The sequence below is a fragment of the Xiphias gladius genome, chromosome 19, assembly GCF_016859285.1.
Source record: "Xiphias gladius isolate SHS-SW01 ecotype Sanya breed wild chromosome 19, ASM1685928v1, whole genome shotgun sequence".
Taxonomy (NCBI): Eukaryota; Metazoa; Chordata; class Actinopteri; order Istiophoriformes; family Xiphiidae; genus Xiphias; species Xiphias gladius.
The window spans coordinates 22,624,884-22,652,237 of NC_053418.1; the positions used below are offsets into that span (position 1 = coordinate 22,624,884).

Below are 27,354 nucleotides of genomic sequence, written 5' to 3' on the forward strand. Positions count from 1 at the left end.
TCAGTTAACTGGGTTGGACTGACCTGATGCGATTTGCTGTTTGTGTAGAAGAAGGCCAGGCGATAGAGACTCTTGTAGTGCTGAGGGAAGCGGCTGAGGCAGAGGAAGAGAGCACGGACGCACATTTCCACAAGCATCCGCCTCTGGTCGGCACGTTCTGTGGGCAGGGCCTTGGGCACCTCAATTACCTCAGCGGTGGGTTCTGGCTTCCTCTTTCCCTCACTGGCTGGGGTCTGAGGAGCAGCCTGCTGAGAGGGGGCTGGCTTTGGAGGGGTGGCAGGGACAGGAAGAGGTTGAGGACAAGGGTCCGCAGAGACCTTGGTGGCTGAAGCCTCAGGAAATGTGACCACCACAGCTTCTACTACTTCCTGGATAACTTTCTCTTCAGTCTGGATACCAGTTTGCTCTCCATGTGATGCTGAAGTTAGATTCAAAATTAAGTTTTTAGGACTTGAAAAAGACAAAGACTGAGTCACATATCACTTATCAGAGTAATTGTCGGTACAGCATCTGGAGCTTGTGTATTACACAGTACACACGAGAACTAAGGACAGATTGGACAACCAGTGGAGGAGCAGGAGGTGTACAAGCCAACTTGTACAGTTGCAAGCTCAGGCAGATTATGTGAGCGGAACTGAAACGGAAGCAGTGCGTTTATCCATTTTAAAAGATAAGCAAGCATACAGATGGGGTGGATAAGAGAATCTAGAAATTGGTCTTAAAGTCTTTTAAGACGTACTTTTTTCTGCTGTGAAACTGGGTTCCTGATGGAATCCATTGTAATCTCTGTGAATCTAAACTGTCTACATTAACAAAAGTCATGGAGATTTGGACTCAGTGCTCATGTTAGATCAGTTTTTCTGATTGATTAATGTGGAACATGTAAACAAGACACAACTTCTGATCATTTCATTTTACGCACAATTAAATAGTTTTGTGCATATTGTCATATGGATTGATTACATCTAGCACTAACAATGTAATGGTAAAGGTAACTACAGCCAGGATACTTTCCATTATTTGAATCCATATGTACCTGTGTCCTCAGATGCATGCTGCCCATCCTTCACAGGGGTTGTACTTTCTGATGATAATGAACTGACTTTCCCAGAGGCAGGTTTGTGGCTGCTGTCTTGTGAGCTGGTGGGATCTGTGAAGGCATCCTGGGTGGAGTTGGAATCAGAGAGCATCACCACCTCACTGTCCTGACTGCGCTCTGCCAAAACAAAAAGCAACATGGGTCATGTCGCCAATTGCATGGCTGCAGAGAGAGACAAATAACTTTAGCCTCTAGCATATTATGGATAAATACACATATACTTTTCTTGCCAAAAAGTGGAGTTCACATGCCTCTTTTTAAAAATTGATTAAGCTGGGATAATCAATTGAATGGGTGGGATAATCTTTCATTGTAATAAGCTGAGATACCAGTTGAGGTACTCGGTAAATTTTGACCAATTATCCAGGATATGTAACTGCATACTTTAAAAGCATGCTATGCAGGCCTTTTTCAAGCTGTTGGTTGGTGACTTGTTTTTAAATGCCAAAAATTCCGTTATAGTTTGTGTGTGTCTGTAAGTAAATAAAAGATAATTATGAAACAAAAATAGTTCATGAGCCACAAATCCTCATTAGGGCATTACTAGTGACTCATTGTCATAAAGCAATATTGTTTGTTTTTGTAAGTGGTCCAAAACCAAATTGCCAGCTTTCCTCTTAATTGCCATGTTGTGAAGCGTCAGCAAAAATAGTCCGTGGAAGGGAACTGTAAATAACAGAATCAAGAGGGCAACAAGCTTTTGGTATTTCAGAGAATAAATCACACATGGGACTTTTCAGAAGATTCACAATCATGAGTTAACAGCAAAGTTACTTTGGTACTGTAAGATTTGTGTAAACTGAATACTGTGTATTCAGTGCTTCCAACTAGAATACACTTAATTTTGGATTAAAAACATAGCCCCTTAAAGAGTCTGGTGGGTTTGAAGATCAGTACCATTCAGGGAAGCCAGCCACATTGGAGACCTGGGCAGGCAGTAATCATGGTCAAACTCTGGTGAGGCTGTTGAAGATATGGGGAGCTGGTTTTAAAATATAATCAAGCAAAACTGCACCTCCAAATTTATTAAAAAATAATCTGCAATTACCTTCAAAAATCATTTACTTTTCTTTACAAAAGGAGTACAGATTTTGCCACTCCCTTGAAACTGTAGAACCTGATTCAGACACGCATTTTTTTCTGAAGATCAACATTTCCCTTTGAAGCCTGAAAATGAATACCATACTCTGTGATATGATCAATGAATACAACCTAGAGCTGCTTCTTCAGCAATGTGGCAAATACACTTTGTGTTCATATCACTGGAAAAAAAAAAAATCATCACCCTGGCTAGTATTTTACTGTCAACAGAGCAGAAGCATTGAGAAAATCCATGGTAAAGTTCAGACAGAATACTTTTAAGTTGTAGATGATGAACAGGAGATCATAAAAGGAGCATTTTCCCTGATACTGATTTGATAAATGCATGTCTGAATCCGGCCCTACAGTCTTACCACCTTGATGTGCTTTAAGCAGGACTCAAGCCAGAGAGATTGGACACCTACAAGCAAACATGTGCATGGTGGGGTATTTTCTGACTTCGGTCTCAGAGCTGTATGGCAATAATAGGCCAGCAACATTCTTCCTGACTTGACATTTTCTCACTAATTGGCCATAATTGGTAATTATATCCAATTAGTGGAAAATACCAAACACATGATACAGGCGATATTTTGAAATATCTCCAGGGAGTTTGACTTTGTCAAATTAAGCCCACACCAAACTCAAATAAAATGCGACCACATGATACACCAGACAATTTAGTGGATTGTGATAAAGGACTGACTTTGTCCAGTTGTGAAGACATTCGCCGCATTAGAACTACATGCATATAAATGGCAAAGCAGGTGGTAAAAGCAAGCAGGCAAAGAGGTAGCAGGCAGGTAGGTAGGTAGGAAGGAATCTGGAAAGGGTGACAAAACTGGCAACATGGGCAATATGGCTGCGTTATTTGCACATTCAAGCTAAACATGACACATGGGGTGGTTGAACAGATGTCACTGTTTTTGTCATATGGAAAGAATGGCCAGGACTGTTTTCTCCAAACAGCATTATGGCTTCTGTTTCACAATACCCTGCACAGAGTTACAGCTAATGAAAATGTTGACTCCAATCCCTGAAATTTAAATCCAGGCTGCCAAGTATGTGAAGACTGTTTTTTGGTTAATTCTGACATCTTGGTGACACAATAAAACACAACTAAAACTTTGTCAGGCATACTTAAGTGTCTTCTCAGAAATTCAAACAAAGACATTTATGACTGCAAGTATAAGAGATTATATAAAAGATTGTAAATGTGCATGAACAAAAAAGGTCAGCTGTAATGTTCATTGTACACAACGTACTGGATGTACATTACTGAAAGCAATCATGTACATCCAGCACATTACTGCGCACAGTTATGTTAAGTCTGTTTTTTAAAAACACTATTTTTTATATTTTCATATCTACCATGAGAAAAATACACAATTTTCTTCTTCTGGGTTGTATAACACTGAAAACATTCCTGTTTATCAGAACTGTCATGTAGAATACCCCAACTGTTCTGAACACATGAAACTAGTATCTTTATCTGTATAATAAAATCCCCAAATTGTCAGAATTTGCTTTCAGATAATTCTAATGTGGTCTTTTCAGTCAATAATTGATACCCTATGGGTAAACACTGAACTTCGGAAGACTGCCTACTGTCACAATGTAAATGCTGAGATTCATCATGCTGTCTGTAGTATATTATATGTGCGGCTTGTTGGTTTGCTCTGTATCTGCGTTATCTTTTCTTATGCCCTACTCAGGGGTCTATTGCTGGAGAACGTGATCTAAATGAGCAACAATCAGGATCATTGAGAATATGCAGCTTTTTTTTTGGTGTGGTACCAATCAAAAGCAGCTGATTAAGGCTAAAAAACACACGTCTGCAATACTGCACAGATGTCTCCATGAGGTTATAAGCTTAAGGAAGTTTCAGCAAAGTAACAACTGTAACATATTAGGAGAGGTAAGATAATTGGTAAGGGAAGAAAATAAGACCAGCAACAAAGCAGCGACTACAAATGGACGTTATTCCAGTGTGCGCACATGCACGCAGGCACACACACACACACACGCACGCACAAGCAAACACACACAAACAAACAAACAAACAAACAAACAAACAAACAAACACACACACACACACACACACACACACACACAAACACACAAACACACACACACACACACACACACACACACACACACACACACACACACACACACACACACACACACAGGCCATAATATTTTGCAAAACTCAATCTTCAAATCTATTTGTTTCAACACTGCTGTTTTGTAAGGCATAGTAAATCAGTCAAATAATCAGTAGCCATATTGCCCATTTCACCACATCCCAATCACCCAGTGCATGGGGATCATTGTAACTGAAACCGAAGCCATTAAGCATGGTGATTAGCAATCTGAGCACTCCCCAGTGGGCTTCCTGTCCCAGTGCAGAAAGGTCAAAGAGCCCAACCCCAGAGACAGTGTCTAGGACTGGGACTGTACCATCAGCCTGCTGCTCCTCATGCCGCTGCTGCTGCCACTGCTGCCGTCGAAGTGTTTTGCGTTTGGCGTAATCGTGGTCAAACGGCGTGGCCACGTAAGGAGGGGATGTCAGACCTGGGGTGGCAACTGATGGGAGGGAGGAGCTGAGGACGTTCCCTATGCAAACTGACGAGCAATTAAAGTCTTCATCCATCATGGAGGGGGGTTTCTCCCTGCAATGAATCAAGAACAATGTCGAGAATGAATGTTCGGCCATAAAATCAAATGCTTTTTCATAACTCTTTCCAGTTTATATTCATCAAGCTTACTTTTCATGGGACCTTGGCATGCTTGGCATACTCTTCTCTTCACCCCTCGCAAATGGCCCTGTAGCTGCCTCAACCAGCAAATTAAACAAGAGCTCATGTTCCAGATCAGGCTCAATAGCCTCTAGTAGTTTTAGGATGGTGGCACTCAAACGAAAATGCAACTAGAAGAAAGAAGTTATAAAAAGAAGTTTAATGGTCCACAGGTATGTGGAAAATGGCTTTAATTGTGAATGCTTTCGGACAGTTTTCTTACATAACACTGCATTAATGTGACTAGACATCTAGCAACTAGGTATTATTTGAGCTACCAGCCACAGGTAGTTTACCTCCAGGGCCTCCATGGCCAGGTCAGGAGGATTGTGGTAGTGGATTTTCCGGGGGTACCTGGCAGCTTCTTCATGCAGAAAGTGTGCTGCCTATAAATGCAAAGAGCAGGGAGTCAACGACTCAACACAATCATCTGGCAATATAAATTAACTCCTAAACCAGTAAAATGGACAAAGGCAATGCGATAAGGAGTAGAAGACAGCAATGTATGTTCACACTGCCCCCATCATCATCTACTGACCTCCATGACACTGTTGTTTCATACAGGTTAAATCTGCCTCCACTGATCTAATCAAAACAACAGAGATGTGACTAATTCCATATTTTGTGTACTCATTCGGAAAAAAAACCTCTTGCGAGGTTGGAAGGGCAGGGATCTTTGTTTTTGTAGGCGGATTATGAGACAACTCCAGGGAGAGCAAGAAAAATGTCTGCAAACAATTTAAGGATTATTCCAAATACTTTCAACTGAGGTTATTATGTCCCTGGTTTTCATCATGACAAATATATTCAAATTTTCTTCATCTACTTCACTGGGTTTTATAGATTTTTGTTCATCAAACTGAAGTACTGAGAGATTATCTGGCTTTATTGGGGAAAATTTCCAGATAATTAAAAACTATGGTGTGCAGAGAGCATATGCACTCCCTGTTTAATCAAGACTTCAACCTTCTGGAAATTGATTAATCTGAAAATCACAGACACAGCGTGAAGGTCAAATAACATTATATGTATTGTGTTAGAGATGTGTTGAAAATCACCTTATACACTTCAACCCTGAATTTCTGTATTTGCCCTGGGAGAAAGCAGCACTTGTGGATGGTGGAAACAATAAAATTAAAGCCAAAGTTGAAATAACTGGAGATATCCTTTAACACAGGTTCTAGTCAACACACTTTAATTTTTGAATTAGAAACTGACACATTTTATCTGCTGCCAGAGTAAATGAACACCTCAACACCAGTGTGAATTTCGTTAATGAAAACTATGATAAAAAATATTTGTTGCCGACTTATTTTTCACAACAAAAACAAAACTAAAACTCAATAAAAAGGTGACCTATGAAAACGAGAACTATGACCAAATGTATTACATTTTTCCTCAACGAATAAAAACTAAACAATAATGTGAAAGACGGACAAATTGACAAGTTTTAATGCAAGATCTTAGTCAACAACATGCATGCATCTGTGGGAGCACGCACTATATCTCTTGATTGGTAAAACAGTTTCCTCCACTGTTCAGAAGATGATTTAGCCACTTAACCTGTTGCACTACTATTATTAAAGTTATGCGTCTGTCAGTAATGTTATCTGACATTACCTGTCCTTGGAATAAACAGATTTATGGACTAAATGCATTAACAATACACTGAGAATTGGAAAACATGCAGGCAGCACAACATTTATAAAAAGGTAAGCCAATGTAACTATCAGTTGCTGTGGATGTGGAGGAACATTAAGGTTACTTTCAGTCGGCTCTTTCTAGTGTTGCTATCAGGAGGAGGAGGTAATTTCCAGGATTAATGTCGGCGGTCCATCTAAATCATATTGATGTTATCCGACAATATAGCGTCTCCTCTCAAACTAAATGTGGAAAATGAGCAGTATTTTAGTGAACAAGTGAGTGAATCCAGCTTCTGAATGACTCACAGCTCTGCAGTGAACAGCGCAAGAAGCTGTAGTAATGCTAGGTTAGCAGGAACAACTGTACTAGATTAGATTAGGGCGAGCGGTTCTGTTAAAAAGACAGAGTTTGGAAAAGATAACTGGATTGACAGAGGTGAGTCAGTCTGTACTACTACAGAGCAGAGTGACATGGACACCTTGTGAGAGACACTTGTAACCATGGTAACTATGCACAAATATTGTGACAAATGTAGCCTCAAAATGCATTGAACACAAAAAAATTAATAATGTATGACGAAAATTAGACTAACATGTCACTGACGAAAACTAGACTAAAATGTTTTTAGTTCTTGTTGACTAAAAGTAAAATAAGTCAAATGACCAAAATTTGACTACTGCTAATACACATTTTTGTCAAAAGACTAAGGCTTGTTTTTTAACCACGCGTTCATGTAGACAACCGACTACGTTGTGAGCGTAATTGTTCGCATACTTGCCTATTAACTACACGTTACTGGGGGATACCTCTAGGAAGGCACACCTGAGACCCCAGGCCGCACAGAGCTACTGGATTTGCATGCTGTAAACAATAAACATGGCAACACTTGAGGAAGTTACTAATTTGACAATTCTGAGATCTCAGGAAAAAAAAAAAAAAAAAAAAAAAAGGGACAGCGGCGCCATTGTAGGTGGTACGTAATGGCCCCTAAATGAAGCACGTTGTGACAATGGCGAGTGTGTTTCTCTCATTCTTCTAATGCAAGAAATTGGTGATAAGGAACGCCACAGGTATTTTCAAATGTCCACCAGGACGTTTGATGATTTTGCGCCATCGGATTAGCCCACTAATTATACACCACAACACACACAATGAGCCTGTCAGTTCAGCAGAGCGGCTTTCCGCCACCCTCCACTGTCTAACAACAGGCAGCAGCTTCCAAGTCTTGTCAGCGAGCTACAAGCTTGTCAGTGTTGTTGCCGCCGCCGTCCCTACCTTGTCTGCCCCTACACTGCCCCTACTGTTCATGTGCATATTGCATCTTGTGGTCGCGTAGTGTTAATTTCTGAGGACATGCACATTTAACACTCCAAACGGACGCAGGATACGCGAGGCAGCCTTCATCCACACGCAAATGCATAATTAAAAGCAAGTATATCTTTGGCCTAAGACTAAAACTAAATCAAAAACAGTAGCCAAAGTTAACACTCATAAAACACCAAAGTTCGGTATTAAACATAAATTACCGACTGAATTCCTTGGATAAATGTGTAGCCTGAAGTCTCCACAGCGGTTTACCTTTTTGTAAAGCTGCAGATATTCAACTGGAGGCTGTTTGCGTTTCTCTGCTATTTTCCCCAGCATGTAGTGAATGAGCCACTCTTCTTCATCACTGTCACCCTCACAACGGGAAGCCCCCTGGAAGCACTGGAACGCTGTCTCCAACATGGAGTCTCTCCTTTCTTCCATCTGAAACAACATATACGCGCGCGCAGTGGAGCCTTCATGATTAATTTAGCTGAAGGTGACAGATCAATTTACTCTACAACATATTCACATACATAACAAGCAAAAGTGACAGGATGTGACATCTGTTTAGCTCACACATGGAAATTCTGACATAAGAGCAGAGTTAACATAAACTGACAGGGAATACAGATGAGCCACAAGATAACTTAGCTCATGTTAACATGTGCCTCACCTGTTTAACCACCTCTGGGGGGAGCTCATTGCTCCACTGCTTGAGCTGCCGTGATGCAAACGAATGCAGGGCATATGATATGGTTCCATACTCGATCCATAGAGACAGGTTGGAGCTGTCTATCTCCAGGGCCCTCTTAAAGCAGTTAAGCACTGCCTGGGAGTGTTTCCATATAGGAACGTCACTTTTCAGCTCATTGGAGTTGAGCTTGTCCTGGATACGGCTGGCCCTAGCTAAAGCCATACCCGCCCAGGAGTCAAACCTGAGGAGAGATAAACACTTCTAGTAAAGTCACTGCACTCAATGTATTATTGGGAAATAAAAAGAACAAACCCTACACATGCACATTTTGTTGCTAATATTCATTTCATAGAATTAAATTTTACCTACAAAAATTAATTTTAAAAAAAGATTTTGTTTGATGTGCACAAGCATTGACACTAGTATCGCTAAATGACCTACCTGTTGGGCCACACACAGATGTCATGCATATAGAACTTGATGGCTTTAGACTGCTCCTTGTTCTTAAAATGGTAATCAGCCAGCAGGTAGTAGATCTCGGTAATGATTGGAGGTGCAGGAGCACTTCCTTCAGGAAGGCATGGGGCCTTAAGAAATAAAAAAAATTCAACATTTCTTTAATAGTCATGATTCTCAGTTCAAACTTGCAAATGAAGTTAAGGGTTACATAAAGGCAAAGCAAGACTTAAAAAGCAACATGGAAATGAAGAAACTGTTTAGCATGTCTGACTCATTGTTGCTCCTCACATTCAGTGTGGGCCCTTTGACTGACCTTTTCTGTCATCCCCTCAATGTAGGCTGCCACTTCATCCATGGTGAGGATGGGAGTGTCACTTGAGGGGGCGATGCCGGCAAACCTCCTCAGCAGATTAGCCAACTCCGCAGACACTGTGCTTGTCTTATAGCTGTCAAACTCGGGCAGTGACTTTGGTTTGAAATACTGGAACATGAAGAGGGCATCATTCCACAGCAGCTCAACCTGCAAAACACGGATTTATTCCACAGGAAACATGAGTGTCATAGTGCATCGTGTTAGATTGTAATACACAGCGCAAGAGCAAATTAGTGGTGCCGACATCTCCTGAGGAATCTTCTCTTGCACTGTGGTAATGCATAATTACAGTCAGAATGCCAGTCATCTAAATGTAATGAAAGACAACTGTGGGAATGACACCCACCTGGCGGCTGGACGCATGCATTACAAAAATAGAGGGAGCCTTGGGCTGTAGCCACAAGGCTTTCTGGTGGTTAGATTCCTGGGATATTGTCAGTGTTAAGAAACTGTCTCTAATTTTTATTTTTTAAATTTCAATTAAAATCAAGCTATTCAAAGGATCCCTGCTGTCAAGATAGCTCTTAAAGTGAACAAATGAAAGATTAAATAAAAGATTTTGTGTAACTCGGGAGCGTCTTAGCAGAAAAGAGAAGGCTCCAAAAGGTAACAACAGAGGACAGTGCCAAATACTAAATAAAAGAGAGAGAGTGAAGTACTGCAGAGCAGAATTTTGTGGGAATGTTGTTTGTGGCTTATTTTAATGTGTTCACTTCCCTCACTCTGTAAATTAATGCTATTAGGCCATCAATGCTATTTTCACAGCCTCAATTTATTTTAATGACACCAGACGTGTGTACCTTGCAAGCAGACAAAACATCATTAATGGATAAAGCAGCCTTTACACTCTGTGTTGTTAGGTTCAGTGAGGGCACTTGTTTGCGTCATCGACAGTCTGCTCCTGTTCAAACACTGGCTATCATCTAAATACCAGCTCAGCTGCATTTGGAGTTTTTAGTTTTACATTTTCAATTAAATAACATACTGGTTAAAAATAGGCCAAGCAAGCTTAGCTGAGCTTGACCTTTGTACTATGTAATTAAATTGATTAACTTCTGATTGGCAGAGTAACTTCAAATTCATGCAACAAATTATATTAAACTAAATTAAAGACACGACAAGACAAACTTTCCAGAGGCATTTGAGTGTTTGACCTGTGGAGATGAGTGGTCCTCAAGGTAGCGGGCCTTGCTCTTCTTACTGGGGTAGGCATATAGACAGAAGAAGCACTGTTCCAATGCCATCTCCAACTCCTCTTTGAAGGGATGAGAGTCATTGCTGGAAGAGGCTGTAAACTCTTTTTCCAAAACTTGAACCTGCAGCAGAACGTAAGAATGAATCTCTGTCAAACTGTTCAAATGGTCCTTACAATTTTCAGGTCTACAGTTGCTTTATGTAAATATTAAAGAGAAAAAATGCATAGCAGATAGAATGATTATCATAGTCTTTCCATTTCTTCTCAAATTAAAAATGCATTTATTGAAGCTGTGCATTCAAAAATCACCTTGATCAGAATACATTAGTTGCAGAGAAGTTTACAATCAAACTTACATAGAATTTGAGGAGTGCACCGTCTGAGTTGCAGCACAAGGAGCGACGGCCAAGATACTCATGGGCTGTGTTCAGAAGCATCAGGGAGGAGGGTAGCATAGGAGTGTCTGAATCATCTGAAAATGAGATTTGATAGGGTCACTCACTGTTACAAGGACAATGGCATAAACACCGAGGGAAAACTGAAGGCATGAAAACAAGAAGTCAACAAACCTTCATCATCCCCTAAAGAGATATGCTGTCGAAGAATACAGTCAAAAGCAGCCTCCTCATATTTGATAATGCGATACAGTATAATCCAAGGCAGAACCGAGAAGAAATAGGGCTCCTTGGGATCGTCGGAAATGGCCATGCTAAGATCAATCAGCTGAAAACACAACAGCAACCACACAATAAAATTCCACAAAGGCTTATCAAATTCTTATTATAGTACCAGTTTAACTGTTTCTTTAGGAAAACCAGTGCCCTCTTTAGCTCTCTCCTAACCTGAATTAGGTTGTTTGCCAGTCGAGCCATACTCGAGAAGTGGGGAACATTGCTTAGAAGCTCTGAGTCTTTGGTGAAGCAGACCTCGATGCCATCCAGCAATGTTCCAATGGTGCTGACCCACTCCTCCTTACTAGGGGGAGAGCTGTTTGAAGCAGAGTTGAACTGCTGCAGTGCTTCATTCAGAGCCAGCTCGCAGCACTCCAAACACTGTTGGTAATCCTGCAGCCTCAACAGCGAGTTCTAGGACAGTGAATTAAAATTCAGAGAATGAGAAGTGTCAACCATAACACATTTCAAAAGATAAATAAGTTCAATCATTATCAGAATATCTAACCTGCAGCAGCATTAGCTGAGCAGGCCGCTCTGGTGCTGAGCTCACAAATTCCAGAGATTTACTCCTGCCGCCATAATTAAGAGTGGGCTGCAGCAGACGCACAACAGACTCAAAGTCTGCAGACTCAAAGAGTCGCTGGATCTCCTCCAAAGACTGGCAACGCTCCAGAGACTTCAGCCTCTTGTCGATCTGTCAGTGGGGACAGAGGAAACACAAAATGAAATCCAGTCAAAACAGCTAGAAGTGCTCGGGAGACTTTCTAATAGTTGATTTTTAAAAAATATTGAATTATAGTAAACACTAAAAATCAAAAGAAAAACTTTTGTTTATTGAATTATTTTGTTTCTTTGCGTATCACGCTTTCTTTAATGGCACAGTATGGCTTGGAGACTTTTTCTTTTCATAACTCATGAAATCATTGAGAAATTTCCATTTTAAAAATCAATTATAATAATATATTGGAAATATGGGGTACACTGACCTCCTCCACAGAGATTGCTGCATCTACACGTAGGTTAGGCAGGTTGATGGTGTAATGTTTCCCTTCGGTGGACTTTGGTTTGCTCTGCAATAGGCCTATACAGACATCATAGCTCTCCAGTGCCAACTCCATATCTCCCTGACAAAAGAGAAGAAAGACAGACTTACAAGTTAGGGGCTTCTGGAATAAAACCTGAAAACAAACTTAAAAAAAAAAAAAAAAAAAAGACTCTACCTGTAGGGCCAAAAATCGTGCCTTGAGCCAGTAGACGCGCACCATGACATCCAGCCAGTCATCCTCAAACAGGTCTCTCTGGGATGAACCTAAGGCCAGCAGTAATAAATCACCCTGGAAGTGCTGCCCTGGGAATTCTAAGTCAGCTGTGTCATTGCCAGGACCAATGCTGCTTCTTCTTGGAGACACTAAAAACACATAACAAGCCAAGTGTAAACATGCTGTTCCCCACAAGTGACCTTCTAATATTTAACAAATCACCGTATGCCATCATGTTTAGAACTGTAATAACAGTGCCCCCTTTAGGCCAATCGGTCAATTTTTTTAAAATACAAACAGCAACAATGACATATAATGCATTTGGGTTGTGTTAAAATTTTGTCAGTGGTACTTGTAATATGGCATATTACAGCACCTGTGGGTTCCACAATGTTGCTTCAAAATACTGCAGCACAGTATTATAATGCACTCCACCAAGATTTGTTAAACTCCAAATAAGGAATGGATGTGGGTTAGCTTACTGGTACTTACCAGTCTTCCCTTTTTTGTGTAACCATTGCTCCAACTGTAACTCCATACACGCCAAGCTCATTGCCAACATTTCCTGTATGTGTAGCAGATATAGACACTTATTAGAGATCATTTTAGGTGCAAAATCTGAGGCCAATTTTGGAAAAAAAATGTCCTTGGTCTCAATATAAGAATATTTAAACATCTATTAGACCCTGGAGTCCGCAGACCTTTCCAAAACTGGATCCAGCTTTAGTTTAAAAACATCACAATTATCTGGCACAATGCCAACATTTTAATTTTAAGCACACACCAAAAACACATTTTAAGATACACGTACAACAAAGGTTTGTCATTTCATAACACACTCAAATGAACCTATTAAAATAATGATAGTTAAGGAAATTTTCCTTATAATAATAATAATAATAATAATAATAATAATAATAATAATAATAATAATAATAACAACTTTATATAGCAGTTTTTAAAACATTGTTTACAAAGTGCTTAACATTGTCTGCACATTTATAAGCAAGACAAACAACAAAAGCACACATAATAAATCGATACATTTTTAAATTAAAGTTTTAAAAAACAAAACACAATTATACCAGGAAATGGAATAAGGTAAAGGAAAAGAAAAGGAGATCAAGAGGGAATATTAAAACCATGAGTGCTAAGATAAAACATGATAAAAGACAAAGGAACATTGAAGCACATCTGATCAAGAAATCAAGAAATCAACCCTTTTTTGGTAATTTACCCTGATGTGTTGGTTGCTGCAGTCCCGAAGCAAAGGGTTAGGAAGACCACTGCTGTGCTTCCTCCAGGTCTGATAGACTTCCAGTACCACAGCAGTCAGCCCCCTAGGCCACTCCTTCATGAACTTCTGACCCACTGCTTTCAGATAGCGCATCATCAGGTCCAGTATACCACCATTGGTCATATTATTGAGCAGGAAGTTATGGACATCCTGTTGCTCTACAAAAGCGAACACACTCTTTCTTAATACGACAGAAACAGCAACATAGCACAACAGAGCATTGTAAATACATATCCACGATGTACTACATACCAGATTCCATGTATTCAACTGAATCAACAGGCAAGCAACTCCCATGTAGAGGCTGTATGTCCTCCTTCCCATCACATTGCGTTTCAAGATTACTCAGACTCTCATCATCATTATCAGGATCAAACTTCTTTAGCCTAAAACAAAGCAGAAAATTGCATATGATCGAAAAAACTGTAACGACCTATATATTAATGGATTATATCTTAAATTTAGTGTAAGATACCTGGAGGGTAGATATTTGAAAAGCAGTTCCTGAAAATCAACCTTCTCTTCCTTCTTGCATTTAGTGTTCCGAACACGTGCTGAGCGTCGCTTTGCTGTTTCCCCACTATCTTCTATCCCACGTTTCCTTTTTGGCACTTTCTTCACTTTATCTGTCAGTGAAACGTCCAGTGCCGTAGCTGTGAACATACAAAAGCATAAAAATCTTGTACATAATTGGTTACACATTTGCATTTACAATTGCTTAAAAAAAAAAAAAAAAAAAAAAAAGCTTATAATTACTTATCATATGTAGGCAGGCAAAAAGAGTAATTTCTTTTTATAAACAACTAACCAACGGGGGGAGCAGAAGTGGTGATCTCCACAGTGGTCTGACTGGAGGTAATCAGAGGTTGGTTGCCAGGCTGGGGCAGCATTACTGGCTCAGGGAGGGCTACTGGTGGCAGGGAGGAGCTGGGGCTGCTGCTCAGCACGGTGGTCTGGCCCATACTGACAGGGCTGCTGGGTTGGGGGAGGTTGTGGAGGAAGTTTGGGTCACTGTACTCTGACAAGTCAATCCTGCGGCCAAGACTCACACGTGGCGGCTCACATGTGGTTTGGTGTCTGTACATTGTAAGGAGGCATTCGCCAACATGCTTCCATCTGAGATTAAAGAAAAACAAAATGTCACTGCAGAAAGGCATATAACATGTGCTCAAATCTTGACTGTTATCCTCATTTATATTATTTTCAAAAGTAGCAAACAGAGACATAACAGCACAGCACTCACGAGAGGCGGCGGATGGGCTGAATCAGGACAAGGTCCGGTTTTGGTTCACATTGAGAGAGTGCCTGTCTACGTTTCCGTATCTCCAGGGCCTCCTCTACAATGGATTTGCGCTCCTCTTCGTCCACTTCCACATAGTGAATAGACATATCGCTGCAAATGACCCACACCACAGCACAGAGGTCTGTCAGAGATGTGAATGTATGGAGCTGCAGCTAGAACACATTCTAAACAGGTGGAGAAATAACAAGTGAGCTGGCTTCACCATTTCATGAACATCTGCATCGTGTCCCTCTTCAGACATGGCTGCTCCTCAAAGATTTTCTCCTTCAGCACCAGGCCTTTAGTGTAACAATGATCCTTCTCTAGGGCTTTGGCGATGAAGTACAAACAGCCTAGAAAAATGCATGCAGATGACAGTTACTTCTCTTTTTATACTTGAGCTCTCGCACTGGTAATGACTGCGGATACAGAAAAAAGAGCTTATGGTGATGTATTACATACAGGTGTAGTCACTGAGTGTGTAAAGAATAGTTATGAGGTTGTCAAGGCAGGGCCAGTGATCTGGGTTACAGTGCAATCCCTCCTCAAAGGCATGTCGAGCCAGAGGAATGCGCACCAGTCGCACAGCCAACTGACCAATTTTGTACCACATGTTCACGTCAGTAGAATCCAACATAACAGCCTAAAGACCAGAGCAGAAAATAAGGTATGAACATTCAATACAGTGTTATTCATGTGCATTAAAAAGACGCATTAAGATGCACAAAGCGGTGCAATGCCAAGAATGATAATTAAGTATTAAATTGGCACTGTTTTGTTGTTTCACCTCCAAATAAAACTCCATAGCGGTCTCCAGGTCATCCCGTGATGCAGACATACTGGCCAAGTTTTTAAAAGTAGAATATTTCAACATCAGTCCAGGATGCTTGAGACCCACTCTCTGATCATCTGAGGGCATGGCCTAAAATATTAAAGGATACATCAAATTAGGCACCAAACACAGTGCAGAGTGCACAATGCAGATTCATTTTAAGGCTGTCAAGCCATATGAATGATAACACATACAGCTCCTGTACCTGGGCAGGGCTTGTGCTACCACAAAGCGAAATTTGAAACGCATATTGTAAATTTTATTTTACCAGTGAAACTGCATTTTGGCACTTTAATCTGACTTGTTAGTCATACAACATTGGCACAGCATTGGAGAGAAAGCAGAGAAATACTTGTAACAAGAAGACCTTCACAAAGTTTGCCAAAAAGACTGTTAAGAAGAAATTTTTTGACAATACTAGAACACTGATAATGAGTGAAGACTTCTAATTCTCTCTCCAAGAACCTAAAAAGGGACTTCAGATGTGAACACCATTTCAGCACCAGTCCCTGAAATTATTACAAGTGTTCAGAGGACTGCTACAATGTGTGAGAAATATCTAAAATATGATTACTGATCAGTATTTTAATTGCTCTGGTTAAGAGTTGTCTGCCAAATGTTACAAATGCAAATTATGTTATTGTGAAAGGAAATCAGATTAGTTCACATCATAAATCCTGGCCATGTCTGGATATCATGCTGAATTAGGTCTGTACCAAAACTAATGATCCTCCTCACTAACTAAAAGGGGTGTTTAACTGCAATTATGTGAGATTATTACACTGCTCTAAATTACAACCCAGATACACAGTATTTTGGGTGTTCTGTGCAACCATATGAACAAGATAAGATTTTTTGACAATCTTGATGGGACTATATACTGTGTGATATTTTACCTCTTTGAGCAGTGGAGTTTTGAGAAGCTCGTGATACGCCTTGCTAGACTCCTCAAACTTGTCATGTTTTTGAAGATCTAAAGCTTTGTGATATAAAGCAAAAGCCTCAGCTTCCTGTGGAGAAAAATAAACAAACAACTCATTCACTATTGCAGGGGGGAAATGACTGCATCGGTGAAGATGCCACATATTGCTGAATCATTATTATATGTTCTGTACCTGAGCCTCTTTTGTCTGACTCTTGTTACTTCTCAAGGGGTCTTGAGACTCATCTGCAGCTGTTGCAGCAGCATTGAGTGCTGCTATGCGAATCTGTAAAGAACAACACAGGAAAGAGGCAAAACCTTTTAGCAAGCGGATATATAAGTCAGGAAGAGGGGCCAGTAGGAGCAGAACAGTATGCACAATCCCAAGATGTATTGATACAAAACAAAGAGCTACCGAGGATGCATTCAATGACAGAAAGCCTTACCATTTTAATATCAGGAAAGCAGAGCTTCCACTCTCAAGGTTTGCAGACTCTGATTGGATCTATAGAAATGTATGGAAACCGAAAAGGAAAGAAAGAAAGTTAAAAGTAGGCACAATATCAATTGAGCGTGCATAAGTAACCATACAAGAAAAACACAGAGACAATGATGTTGTACGTTCCGTCACCAGACAGTCAACTGCAAAGACTGCCCCACGCTGCTGCCAACTCTCTCATTTACCAATGCCAGTCGACTGCCTTGCCTTCAACAGTCTCCTATTCTTCATTCAGTTTATGTAGAGATGTGTGAACATCTCGGGCTAAATATACCCTAACTCAACAATGAGAAGAACGTTGCAACGTAGTGTAATCAATTGCCGAGAAGGGCTCGGGGACAGACTCGCTAACCTTTCCAAAATCTCACTCATAGCCAAGTTAGCTTAGCTCTGCGGTGGGACATTGCTGCAGCTTGCCCTGAGCTAGTGTATAGTTTCACTGGTGAATGATCAACCACAGCTCCGGACAGCAGGTGGTGAACGTATTTTATCCCGACGGGCTGGCAGATTCAACTTGCTAACAGCTCACGCTACAGTCTCAGCTAGCTGACGTTAGCTGACCCGTTACATGAGCTAACGTTAGCTACTATTTCACCGGGTGACCATCACTAAGAAAGATGGGCAACTTACCGTTCATTCCCGTTTGAAATGCATTTGTAACGTTGCTGTCACCATAGCATAGCAGAAAATTCCCCAAAAACGGCGTTCGTTGTTGGACAAGAAGCACAAAGCAAGTTTGAAACTTCATCTATCCATCATCCTTTGTTGTTGTTCAGGTTAGGATCGTTTGCGTCACAGCATGACGTTTGCTAACCGCCAAATAACAAGGTCGTCACTCATTGGTCAATACACTATGGGTGTATTCATGTGACCAATCATATATTATGATATTGGGTGAAACCACACTATCAACACACACGGCTCTGAAATGTCATTTACCACAAAGGCAGATGATTTTAAGTTAGTAATTACAGTGAATTTTAAAAAACAACGCAAAGTCCTTATAAGAAATTATATAGACAAAATTAACAATTTAAACGTTAGTTTTCTCACGTGTGCCTGTGGCAATGGGTTGTGCGGCTCGAACCAATCTAAGTCTGTTCAGAAAGGCAGGGTGTTTTCCTCTGATAAATTAAAAATGATAATCTGATAAACTAAATCATGCAATAACATTTCCTATTTCTGCAGCAAGCAGGACACAACCTTACTATATAGTTATTAGGTTATGCAGTTTAATGTATGTAGGCTACATCAGGGAATAATATAGGTAGGGTACGGTATATACCGTGGTCAGCATTTGTTATGTCTAACTTGCATGGTAAACAGATGACCACTAGAGGGCAAACTTTTATTATAATAGCGTAAAATGTTCTCCCTGAGATTCAAGTGTTTTGTTTTTTTTAATCCACAGGGTCTTCCAAACAGTTTCATCTTCGACTCATTTGCTTCCCAATGACTTCCTGTGGCATTAGATTGGCATATTTAGAACATAATAATATTGTCATTAATTTCTCTTTGTAACACCAGACAGATGCAAAGCAGTGTCATCTTTTACAAAAGGTGGTTTCCCTCCCCCTCTTCCATCATGCAGTATTTCAAGAGTTTTTTACAGTTACATGACAGATACATTATGCCCTTGACAGGATTTATGATGGTAAATTGTAACAACTTCTGCAGTTTTCAGGAGTAGCAGTACACTGTCTTTGTCCTCAGTGACCCTGTCTGTTGCAGTCCCTTGTTGCTCCAGCGCTAATCCCCGCCTCCTCCACCCCCCACACTCACTCTCTTCCCCACCCCATCTCTCCCTTGGCTGAGACTGGCTGGCTGGCACCATTATCAATTCCTTCTGTCAGCATGCCTGCAAAAAATAGCTTACGTCACAGTCATTACTGGCTCTATAAAAGCCAGAATAATGCAGATTCACTGTGCAGTCAACCCAGCTATATTCCTAGACACAGAGCAGCCCGTCTCTGAAGTCATGACTTCCAACGGCTTTGACCCTTACTTCCCCTCTTCTTACAAGAGGAGAGTGGTGGTGCGCAGTGCAGGATATGGAGCTGGTGGAGGAATTGGATATAGGTCTGCCTATTCCAGCCACTCTGCCCCACTAACTTCCTATGCATCCTCACGCAGAAGTTATTCAACACACGCCCGAGTTACCTCCAGCTACTCCTCCGTGCTTTCTGCTCCAGTGTCTGCAGCTGCCACTGAGCTACGCCTTGACCAAGCAGCCCAGGTCAGCTCTGAGTTCAAAACATTAAGGACCCAGGAGAAGGCTGAGCTGCAGGGCCTGAATGACCGCTTTGCAAGCTTCACTGAGCGGGTCCATGAACTGGAGCAGCAGAACAAGTTGCTGGAGACTGAACTTCTGTTGCTCAGGCAGAGGCAGACGGAGCCATCAAACCTTCGAGCCCTGTATGAACATGAGGTCCGACAGCTCCATGCTGCTGTAGAAGAGGCTTGCCATGAAAAGCAAGCAGCCCAGGATCACAGGGATGAGATGGAGGATGTGCTGAGGAACCTGCAAAAACGCTATGAGGATGAAGTGCTCGGCAGAGCGGAAGCAGAGGGCAGGCTCGTCGATGCCAGGAAGGGGGCAGATGAAGCTACACTGGCCCAGGCTGAGCTTGAGAAAAGAGTTGGGACCGTGCTGGATGAGGTGGCCTTCCTGAAACGCCTCTGTGAGAGTGAGATTGCAGAGCTGCAGGCCCAAATACAGTACAGCGAAGAGGTTTCAGTGGAGATGGAGGTCGCCAAACCTGACCTATCTGCCGCTCTCCGTGACATCCGAGTGCAGTATGAGAAGGTGGCACAACGCAACCTTCAGTCAGCTGAAGAGTGGTTCTCCAACAAGATAAATGTGATGACATTAGGCACTGCTCGCAACACTGAGAGTGCAAGGAATGCCAAAGATGAGGCTGGAGAATACCGCCGGCTCCTTAAATCCAGGATGATGGAGATTGATGCCTGCCGTGAGATGAACCAAGCTCTGGAAAACCAACTACAAGAAGTGGAGGAAAAACAGAGTGCAGAGATCTCTGCACTGCAGGTGAGGAGCAGATAGACACTGAAAAAAAGGAACAGGGCTGCAAATATCACCATGTCCTTTCGATAATAAATTACTAAAAGTGATTTAAGTGAATTTCTAAATTTTTTTGACAATTGAGAATTGAGTCAGGCTGCCAGTCTGACCAATTCCTGGAATTTACATCCAACCCATAATGTGCCACTAACATGCCATTTTATTTTTTCTATACAGGATACAATAAGTCAACTGGAGGAAGAGTTGAGGGCAAACAAGAATGACATGGCTCGCTACTTGAAAGATTATCAGGACCTCTTGAATGTGAAGATGGCCTTGGATATTGAAATTGCAGCTTACAGGTCAATAGTAAAATCAATAAAGCTTTGATTGTTTCATGTGTTTAGCCTATTGTATTGTAATTTTGTTTTGTTTTTTATTGAATGCCACCCCTATGACACATTCATTATTTTCTTTTTTATGTTTGTCTTACTTCGTTAGGAAGCTCCTTGAAGGAGAAGAGAGCCGTTTCAATGTGGCAAGTCTGGGGTCTGTCACCGTTTACTCCCAAGCCATGTATGCTGCTCCATCGTACGGAAAAAGACAGACCTCCATGCATTCTCAGCTGAGCTCTGCAGCTCCGTACCTGCTGAGCTCCCGCTTGTATACTTCATCCCTCTCCACAGAGGAGACAATATCTGCGAGCCAGGCACAGCAAGCAGAGGCAAGCCCTCCTCAACAAGAGGAAGAAGAGCAAGTGGAAGAAGAAGAGAAGGAGGAAGAGGAGGAAGAGCAGGGAGAAGTGAAGGAGGGGGAGGCAGAGGAAGAGCAGGGAGAAGAAGGGGAGGAAGTGGAGGAAAAGGTGGAAGAAAAGGAGGAGGAAAAACATGAAGAGGGAGCAGAAGATGCAGATGAACGAGGTTAGTTTGGTAATTCTGTTTAACTGACATGTGCATGTGTGTAGTAGTAAACTAACTCTAACTTTTATCCCTCCTCACATGATTTTGGTAATGAAGAGGGTGAGGCAGAAGATGAAGCAAAAGAGGATGAGGAGCAAGGAGGAGAGGAGAGCCAACCTCAGGAGGAGGATGACGCTGACCAGAAAGAGGAAGAGGGTGGTGACAAGGGAGAGAAGACGGGCGAGGAAGAAACTGAAAAAGAAGAGGAGGTGGAGGCTGAAGAAAAAAACGGAAAAACAACAGATAAATAAGTTTAAATTGACATGCTTTAAAAATACCTGCTAGCCTGTGGCCAAAGGATATCCGGTGCTCTATATACAGAGATTTTTGTATCATACAAACCAAATGAGAATCTCTTGAAATCAGAAGTGTTAGTGAACCTAGCCTGTGTATGATCAATCTGACTGACTCCTAGCATGTATGTGCACAGGCACACTGTACCAACAAAGAAATCAAAGAATTTAAAAGCTAATCAAGTAATTGACGCAGACAGGATGTGACTGGAGTAGAAATTCCGCTTTGTGGAGATGTGTTTGCAAACACCTGTGTGCTTTACTGCCACCAGAACATGCCTGTACAACTGTCTGTATGTGTGAAACCCAGTTTGAGATGCCTTACTTCAATTCCTCACTGAGTGCTTTAAGTGCATGATGTGCTGCACTGAACTCCAATAAAGCCTTGAAGCCTTGTCAACTTACAGCTGGTGCCAGCTTTTTCATTCATATTCATAACAGGAACACTTGCAATAAAGTGTCAAACCTAGTAATTTTTAGCACAAGTAAACGCATTAGCAGAAAAATGATATTCAATGTCCAAGCTCCGTGACTCACTTTCAAAAGCGAGCATAGAGATTTTAACCTTCTAAGTAGCCTGGGGCTCCTTTTTCATTCAGGGTTTACAACAAAATGTTCCCTTCTCAAAGGAATGTTAATGGGGGTTAATGGATAAAGTAAATACAGTAGATGGCGGCTAAAGAGCCCTAGGTTCTATCCATGTTGATAAATCTAACTGGACGGGAGGGCTGTGGGAAACCAGCAAATTCAGCAAGTCTGAGTTGTTTCAGGCTTTTTCAGCAAACAATATGAAGCCAGTAAACAAAGAAAAAAAAAGGGAATGAAACAATAAATCACTGCATCACTGTTTGTATCGGACAGAATAAGGCTTCACACTGTCGACGTGAACTGCCACTACAACCACATTAGATTTCTCTTGACTTGGCTAAACTGAAGTCTAGTCTAAAGGAGATGAATTACAGTGGCATCTTTGTCTTTATCTCAAGTCAGCAGGTTGTTCTTCGTCCTGATGTGCCTACATACTCTCTGTGATCAGTGAGCTGACGCTGGTGTTTTTCCCGTTGCCTCACCCCCATCCACATCGCCGTCCATAAATCAGGCCCCGCTGAAACCTTTATGACTCAGCTAGTCTGCTGCACCAAAGAATATAGCCAAGTGTCAACTCACGCAGGACAGCAAGAGAGAGAGAGCAGTTTCATTATTTCATTAAGGAGAGAAAGAGAGAGATTGAGGGCGAATCAGGGAGAGAGGTAGAAGAATCTCAATGCACTAAACCTTGACAGAGGACAGACTGTTTTGCAGCCAGCACAGTTGTGGATAGACCGTGGGCTTCCTTTAGGCATCTTCAGAGATGCCTTCCCTATCACACAAATGAACCCCAAACACACACACACACACACACACACACACACACACACACACACACACACACACACACACACACACACACACACACACACACACACACACACACACACACACACACCCTCTTTGTGTCATCTCCACTGGCACACACAGATTTAGACAAAAACCCACACAGGAGTGGATTAGAAGTAGGAGCTTCTGTTTGAAGTCTGAAGCACACTTTGAAATACGGCATTTTCTTAGAATTGTAACATATGCTAATAACTGCCCTTTTTGGGTAAATATTCCAGCCGATATTGCATGTGTCAAGACAATGCGCTGAACTATATGTAATCTCCTTTTCCTTTCCCTCTCCATCCTCCTCTGTCCTCAGTTTGCCCCGCCCCGAGCTAGACTACATTATCCTCCTCCTTCTGTTGCTCTCAGTTGCTACAGTAAGACTACATCCAGTTCAACAGAGCACTCAGTTTAATCATTAAAAATTCTACTTTGCACTAAATTTGGCTTCACTTTCACACAGCTCTCACCACTCAAAGGGACAGCAATATTGTAAATGTTTTCTTATTGATCAAAAGTGCACTGATGATTTACTGTTGGCTGGCTTTAATACACAAACTGCCTGCAGAGAGAATGCTGAAGCAGTGATAGAGCTATTCACAATAAATACTGTAAACCACTAGCAGGACATATAGACACTCCCTCAGGTGCTCATATGTATCAATCGTGGCGCATGCGGCTCGAGGAGGCTTGCGGGGCTGTGCGTGTGTTTCCTTGTGCATGTTGGTGCGTCTCAAGGTACAGTGGGGCACAGATCCCCTGTAAACGTAGCATATCAAAGCAAAGCTGTATTATTTTTTATCACATTTGATCTTTCAGATATTGAGTTTCACCTCCCTGTTTCATCTGTCACATTTGGGCTGCAAACAGACTGGTATATAAATCTTATAACTCTCTCCCTCTTGTGGGCATACACTATGTCAGAGGGAGGGAGACCCACTGAGACCTCCCAGATGTACCAGTCCTTTGATGAAAAACAAAGAACTGAAGGTTCAACAGGAGACGTCGGCAGCAGCTAAGTTTCCTGTAAAAAAAATGAAACAAACAATTGTCAGTATTGTACAGTTCCCCCCAAATAGATATGATTGTTTTCAATGTAAGAGCTTCTATGTTTGCACATCTAAAGACTGGCTCGGTCCCAGGGTCATGAAATATTTTCTACATAAGGAAGAGAATATCAAGTTTCCATTACAACAAATGCCTTTTTACATTTCAGGAGGATACAGAATACAGTAACACACTGTTCTGGACTCAGGGTCAGAATTCAAACCTGCAAATCATAGCACCAGCAACACTGCTTGTTATTTGGTTTTGTACTCATGATAACCTTTAAGTTTATAAGAAGATTGATTCTGAGGTGAACCGTTGCACTTTAGTGGTCCCAGATGTAGGCACCTGCAAAAGAAAACATATGCTGTATTTACATTCATTACTTTTAATGAATACTGGGGGACTATAATAAAAAAAACAGAGTTAATGCTCTCCATGTCTTTAGATAGATGATACCTTCACCTTGACAGAAGAAATTGTCTTCCTGATTATGTTTTTTAAATTGTAGGTGGGGTGTGTGCACTCCTCTCAGACTGCTCGGGCTGTGGTCCAGACTGCAGACTGGGTGGTCATGCTGCAGTCTGCCTTTTTGGTTGTCACACAGCCACGCTTTGTTTCCACAAAGAAAAGGAAGTCTCATATAAGAGTTGTGGCTCCCTCTGCTGATCTCAGAAAGCTACCTAATTAAATCCCTCTGTCGAACAAGCCTTTGCATTGGGCTTGAAGACAGAGGACAGCAGACTCTTTCATTTAAAGATGTGGCACTCTCACTCTAAAAATAGCTACTTGCTTCTCCTGGTGTACATACACACTACAGTGGTACAAGGGATGCTTCACTGATTCAGATTGAGACAAATGGGGGAGCCTCAGGGGACATCCTTTCTCATGCATCACAACCTAGAAATGAGATGTTAAACTTGCGGATATAAATGTGCTAACCCTAACTTACCTGCAGAAGACTGATTCTGTATATTTTAACAGTATATATGTCCTGCGGTCTGTATTTCTTCAGGCTGGACTGCAGGTGAAACCCTTTTCTGCAAAATAATACTGTTTATCTGGCCAGCCTGTACCTAACCATAACACCCAAAAGATAATCACAAGCAGAGTAAATGTAAAGGAATTCTTGTATACAAGTACAGAAAAATATTGACCGCTTGCATCATTACACAGTGACCATAGTGACAAACGTGCAGGATCTGACATCACACAGCAAGAGCTGGATAAACACATCTTTATATAACGTTTCTATAAAAGTAGAAAAGTTCGGATGTGACTTCCTGCACAAAAGTCAACTGCAAATAGACTCCTTCCCCAGGATGTTGAGTCCTTGTGCGCAGATAGTTAATTGACCTATCCGTGTGGCAGTGCAGGACCAGGCTATTACCTGATTCGGCTGCCAGACAGCCAGGTGGGTGCTGAGGCCCAATTTGCCTCTGGCGTCAAGCGCTCCTGGCGGTGGACCCATAAATCCATTACGCCTTTTGTCTGCTTTTGTCTCAGGAACCGAACACCTCACTGGGGGCTCTATCCAGTTTTTAGAGCCTTACCACTCAGAAAAAACACAGAAATAGCAGTTCACTGAGTTCAGTAATGTCAGCAACCGAATAACAGTGCAGTCAAGTCAGGTCAAGCGTTATTTATATGGTACATTTCATACATATGGATGCTCAATGTGCTTCATCTTTGTGCATTCCAAAAAAAGAAAACACACACACACACACACACACACACACACACACACACACACACACACACACACACACACACACACACACACACACACACACACACACACAGAAGCACGTGCACTCAAGCATGTATGCACACACGTGCTAATCAAATGCTCTAGAGTTAAGGAAGGTGGATGGTAGATAAGGAGCATGTTTATTATTATTTCAACTGTCTGTCAGGCTAAATGTTCGTTCATAGTGTTACTGTTTGGCGTCACAATGAGAAGCCCTAAGACAAAGTAAACAGACAGGATACTCTTCAGGACAAAAATAGTAGCTTCATCTTGTTTTGTTTTTTTAATCTACAATAACTACAGCCCACTCTCATTACAACACTATTTAACTTTTGTGCAGAAAATGAGTGCGAGGAGTTTTTACATTCAGCTGTTCTGGCTCTGTATCCACATTCGCACCTGTTTTTAACACTTTCACTAAAATGCTGATCATAGTCAGTGAGTTTTAATAGAAGGATGTCTGATATGACATAAAACAATCTGATCTAAATTAGAAGACAAGGAGAATGGGGATTTCCTGTAGAGACTCAGCCTGTCTACTCCTACTGCTTAGGGAGCATTCAGCTCCAGAAGACCTCAAGTTCAACTCTGCTTTTCAAGCTGTCTCACACACTAATACAAAGCATGCACGCACACGCCAAGACCACCACACCACCATCTGAATGGAATGAAATCCCTTTAAAGATTCTGTAGGGGGAAGAGGTAAGAGTTAAGTAATAGAAGCTTAGTTTAAAAAAAAAAAAACTATGCCACAACACGTCTACTGTATGCAATAGCACAAAGCAGTCAGGTGATGGCAATATTGCATTCCATTTTGCAGAATTGATTGTTTTTAACTTTTGATAGCCCAAAAACAACTCTTCACACTTGATATGAAGTGTGAGAGAGGCCAAAAGAATGAGGAGAATCCGAGGTGAAAAGGGCATGAGCAGATTAGAAGCCCTCCTACAATAAATTCAGTGCTCACCGAACACCTACAGCTCAGCCAGAAATAGGTCACGACAATCATGTGTTACAGCTCAAGTCATAACCTTGGAAATTCTACAAATACAGGTAGCTGCAAAATACATCTCTAGTAGCTGATTTACAGGATGAGCTCAGTCAGTGTGTTCCAATTCTGTAGCTGTGTAAGATTTGTTAAACAAGCCGAAGAAAGAAAAGACACTGTTGGGTCTGAAAAATGGCGTGTGTGTGTGTGTGTGTGTGTGTGTGTGTGTGTGTGTGGGTTTGTGTGTTTGTGTGTGTGTGTGTATGTTTTTTTTGTTGGGGGGGGGTGATTTATGCTTAGGTGTAATAGTTCAAAATATTACTAGTTTTGGCCAGTAAAAAGCTGTATAATTCATAATGCTTTTTTACAGTTGCCACGTGTTCAATAGCTCTTTCCTTTGCAAAATAATAAGACTCTAATACTTTTCAATCAGACTGTGTTGCATTAGAACTAAT

General features: G+C 41.4%; 2 protein-coding genes across 8 annotated transcripts in view; one reads left to right on the forward strand and one right to left on the reverse strand.

The window, feature by feature from the left end:
* The window catches only part of cabin1 (calcineurin binding protein 1), a 40,562-nt gene extending 22,341 nt beyond the window's left edge, over nucleotides 1-18,221 (reverse strand). For 2 of the 6 annotated variants that reach the window (XM_040155336.1, XM_040155340.1), the window contains exons 1-30: nucleotides 18,049-18,221; nucleotides 17,366-17,424; nucleotides 17,113-17,205; nucleotides 16,894-17,007; nucleotides 15,953-16,087; nucleotides 15,628-15,808; nucleotides 15,389-15,518; nucleotides 15,127-15,276; nucleotides 14,692-14,999; nucleotides 14,359-14,536; nucleotides 14,136-14,269; nucleotides 13,824-14,041; nucleotides 13,079-13,151; nucleotides 12,548-12,735; nucleotides 12,314-12,451; nucleotides 11,833-12,021; nucleotides 11,496-11,738; nucleotides 11,223-11,376; nucleotides 11,010-11,125; nucleotides 10,613-10,774; nucleotides 9,399-9,605; nucleotides 9,068-9,213; nucleotides 8,606-8,867; nucleotides 8,203-8,373; nucleotides 5,277-5,366; nucleotides 4,951-5,111; nucleotides 4,643-4,854; nucleotides 1,997-2,062; nucleotides 1,037-1,216; nucleotides 24-418 (exon numbers count right to left, since the gene is read on the reverse strand). In XM_040155336.1, the coding sequence (XP_040011270.1) occupies nucleotides 24-418; nucleotides 1,037-1,216; nucleotides 1,997-2,062; nucleotides 4,643-4,854; nucleotides 4,951-5,111; nucleotides 5,277-5,366; nucleotides 8,203-8,373; nucleotides 8,606-8,867; nucleotides 9,068-9,213; nucleotides 9,399-9,605; nucleotides 10,613-10,774; nucleotides 11,010-11,125; nucleotides 11,223-11,376; nucleotides 11,496-11,738; nucleotides 11,833-12,021; nucleotides 12,314-12,451; nucleotides 12,548-12,735; nucleotides 13,079-13,151; nucleotides 13,824-14,041; nucleotides 14,136-14,269; nucleotides 14,359-14,536; nucleotides 14,692-14,999; nucleotides 15,127-15,276; nucleotides 15,389-15,518; nucleotides 15,628-15,808; nucleotides 15,953-16,087; nucleotides 16,894-17,007; nucleotides 17,113-17,205; nucleotides 17,366-17,368 (4,797 nt within the window). In that variant the 5' untranslated portion in view covers nucleotides 17,369-17,424; nucleotides 18,049-18,221. The remainder of the gene's footprint in view (nucleotides 1-23; nucleotides 419-1,036; nucleotides 1,217-1,996; nucleotides 2,063-4,642; nucleotides 4,855-4,950; nucleotides 5,112-5,276; nucleotides 5,367-8,202; nucleotides 8,374-8,605; nucleotides 8,868-9,067; nucleotides 9,214-9,398; nucleotides 9,606-10,612; nucleotides 10,775-11,009; nucleotides 11,126-11,222; nucleotides 11,377-11,495; nucleotides 11,739-11,832; nucleotides 12,022-12,313; nucleotides 12,452-12,547; nucleotides 12,736-13,078; nucleotides 13,152-13,823; nucleotides 14,042-14,135; nucleotides 14,270-14,358; nucleotides 14,537-14,691; nucleotides 15,000-15,126; nucleotides 15,277-15,388; nucleotides 15,519-15,627; nucleotides 15,809-15,952; nucleotides 16,088-16,893; nucleotides 17,008-17,112; nucleotides 17,206-17,365; nucleotides 17,425-18,048) is intronic. The other 4 variants (XM_040155339.1, XM_040155338.1, XM_040155341.1 and 1 more) reach the window with 4 other exon arrangements.
* Nucleotides 18,222-19,330: 1,109 nt separating this feature from the next.
* neflb (neurofilament, light polypeptide b) lies at nucleotides 19,331-21,958 on the forward strand. 2 transcript variants are annotated; one of them, XM_040155345.1, is made up of 4 exons: nucleotides 19,331-20,467; nucleotides 20,678-20,802; nucleotides 20,942-21,360; nucleotides 21,469-21,958. In XM_040155345.1, the coding sequence occupies exons 1-4, from the start codon at nucleotides 19,331-19,333 to the stop codon at nucleotides 21,648-21,650; spliced, it is 1,863 nt and encodes a 620-aa protein (XP_040011279.1). In that variant the 3' UTR covers nucleotides 21,651-21,958. The 2 variants fall into 2 exon arrangements, with proteins under 2 accessions (XP_040011279.1, XP_040011280.1); XM_040155346.1 differs by having other exon boundaries at nucleotides 19,397-20,467; nucleotides 21,457-21,958.
* Nucleotides 21,959-27,354: the final 5,396 nt, after the last annotated feature.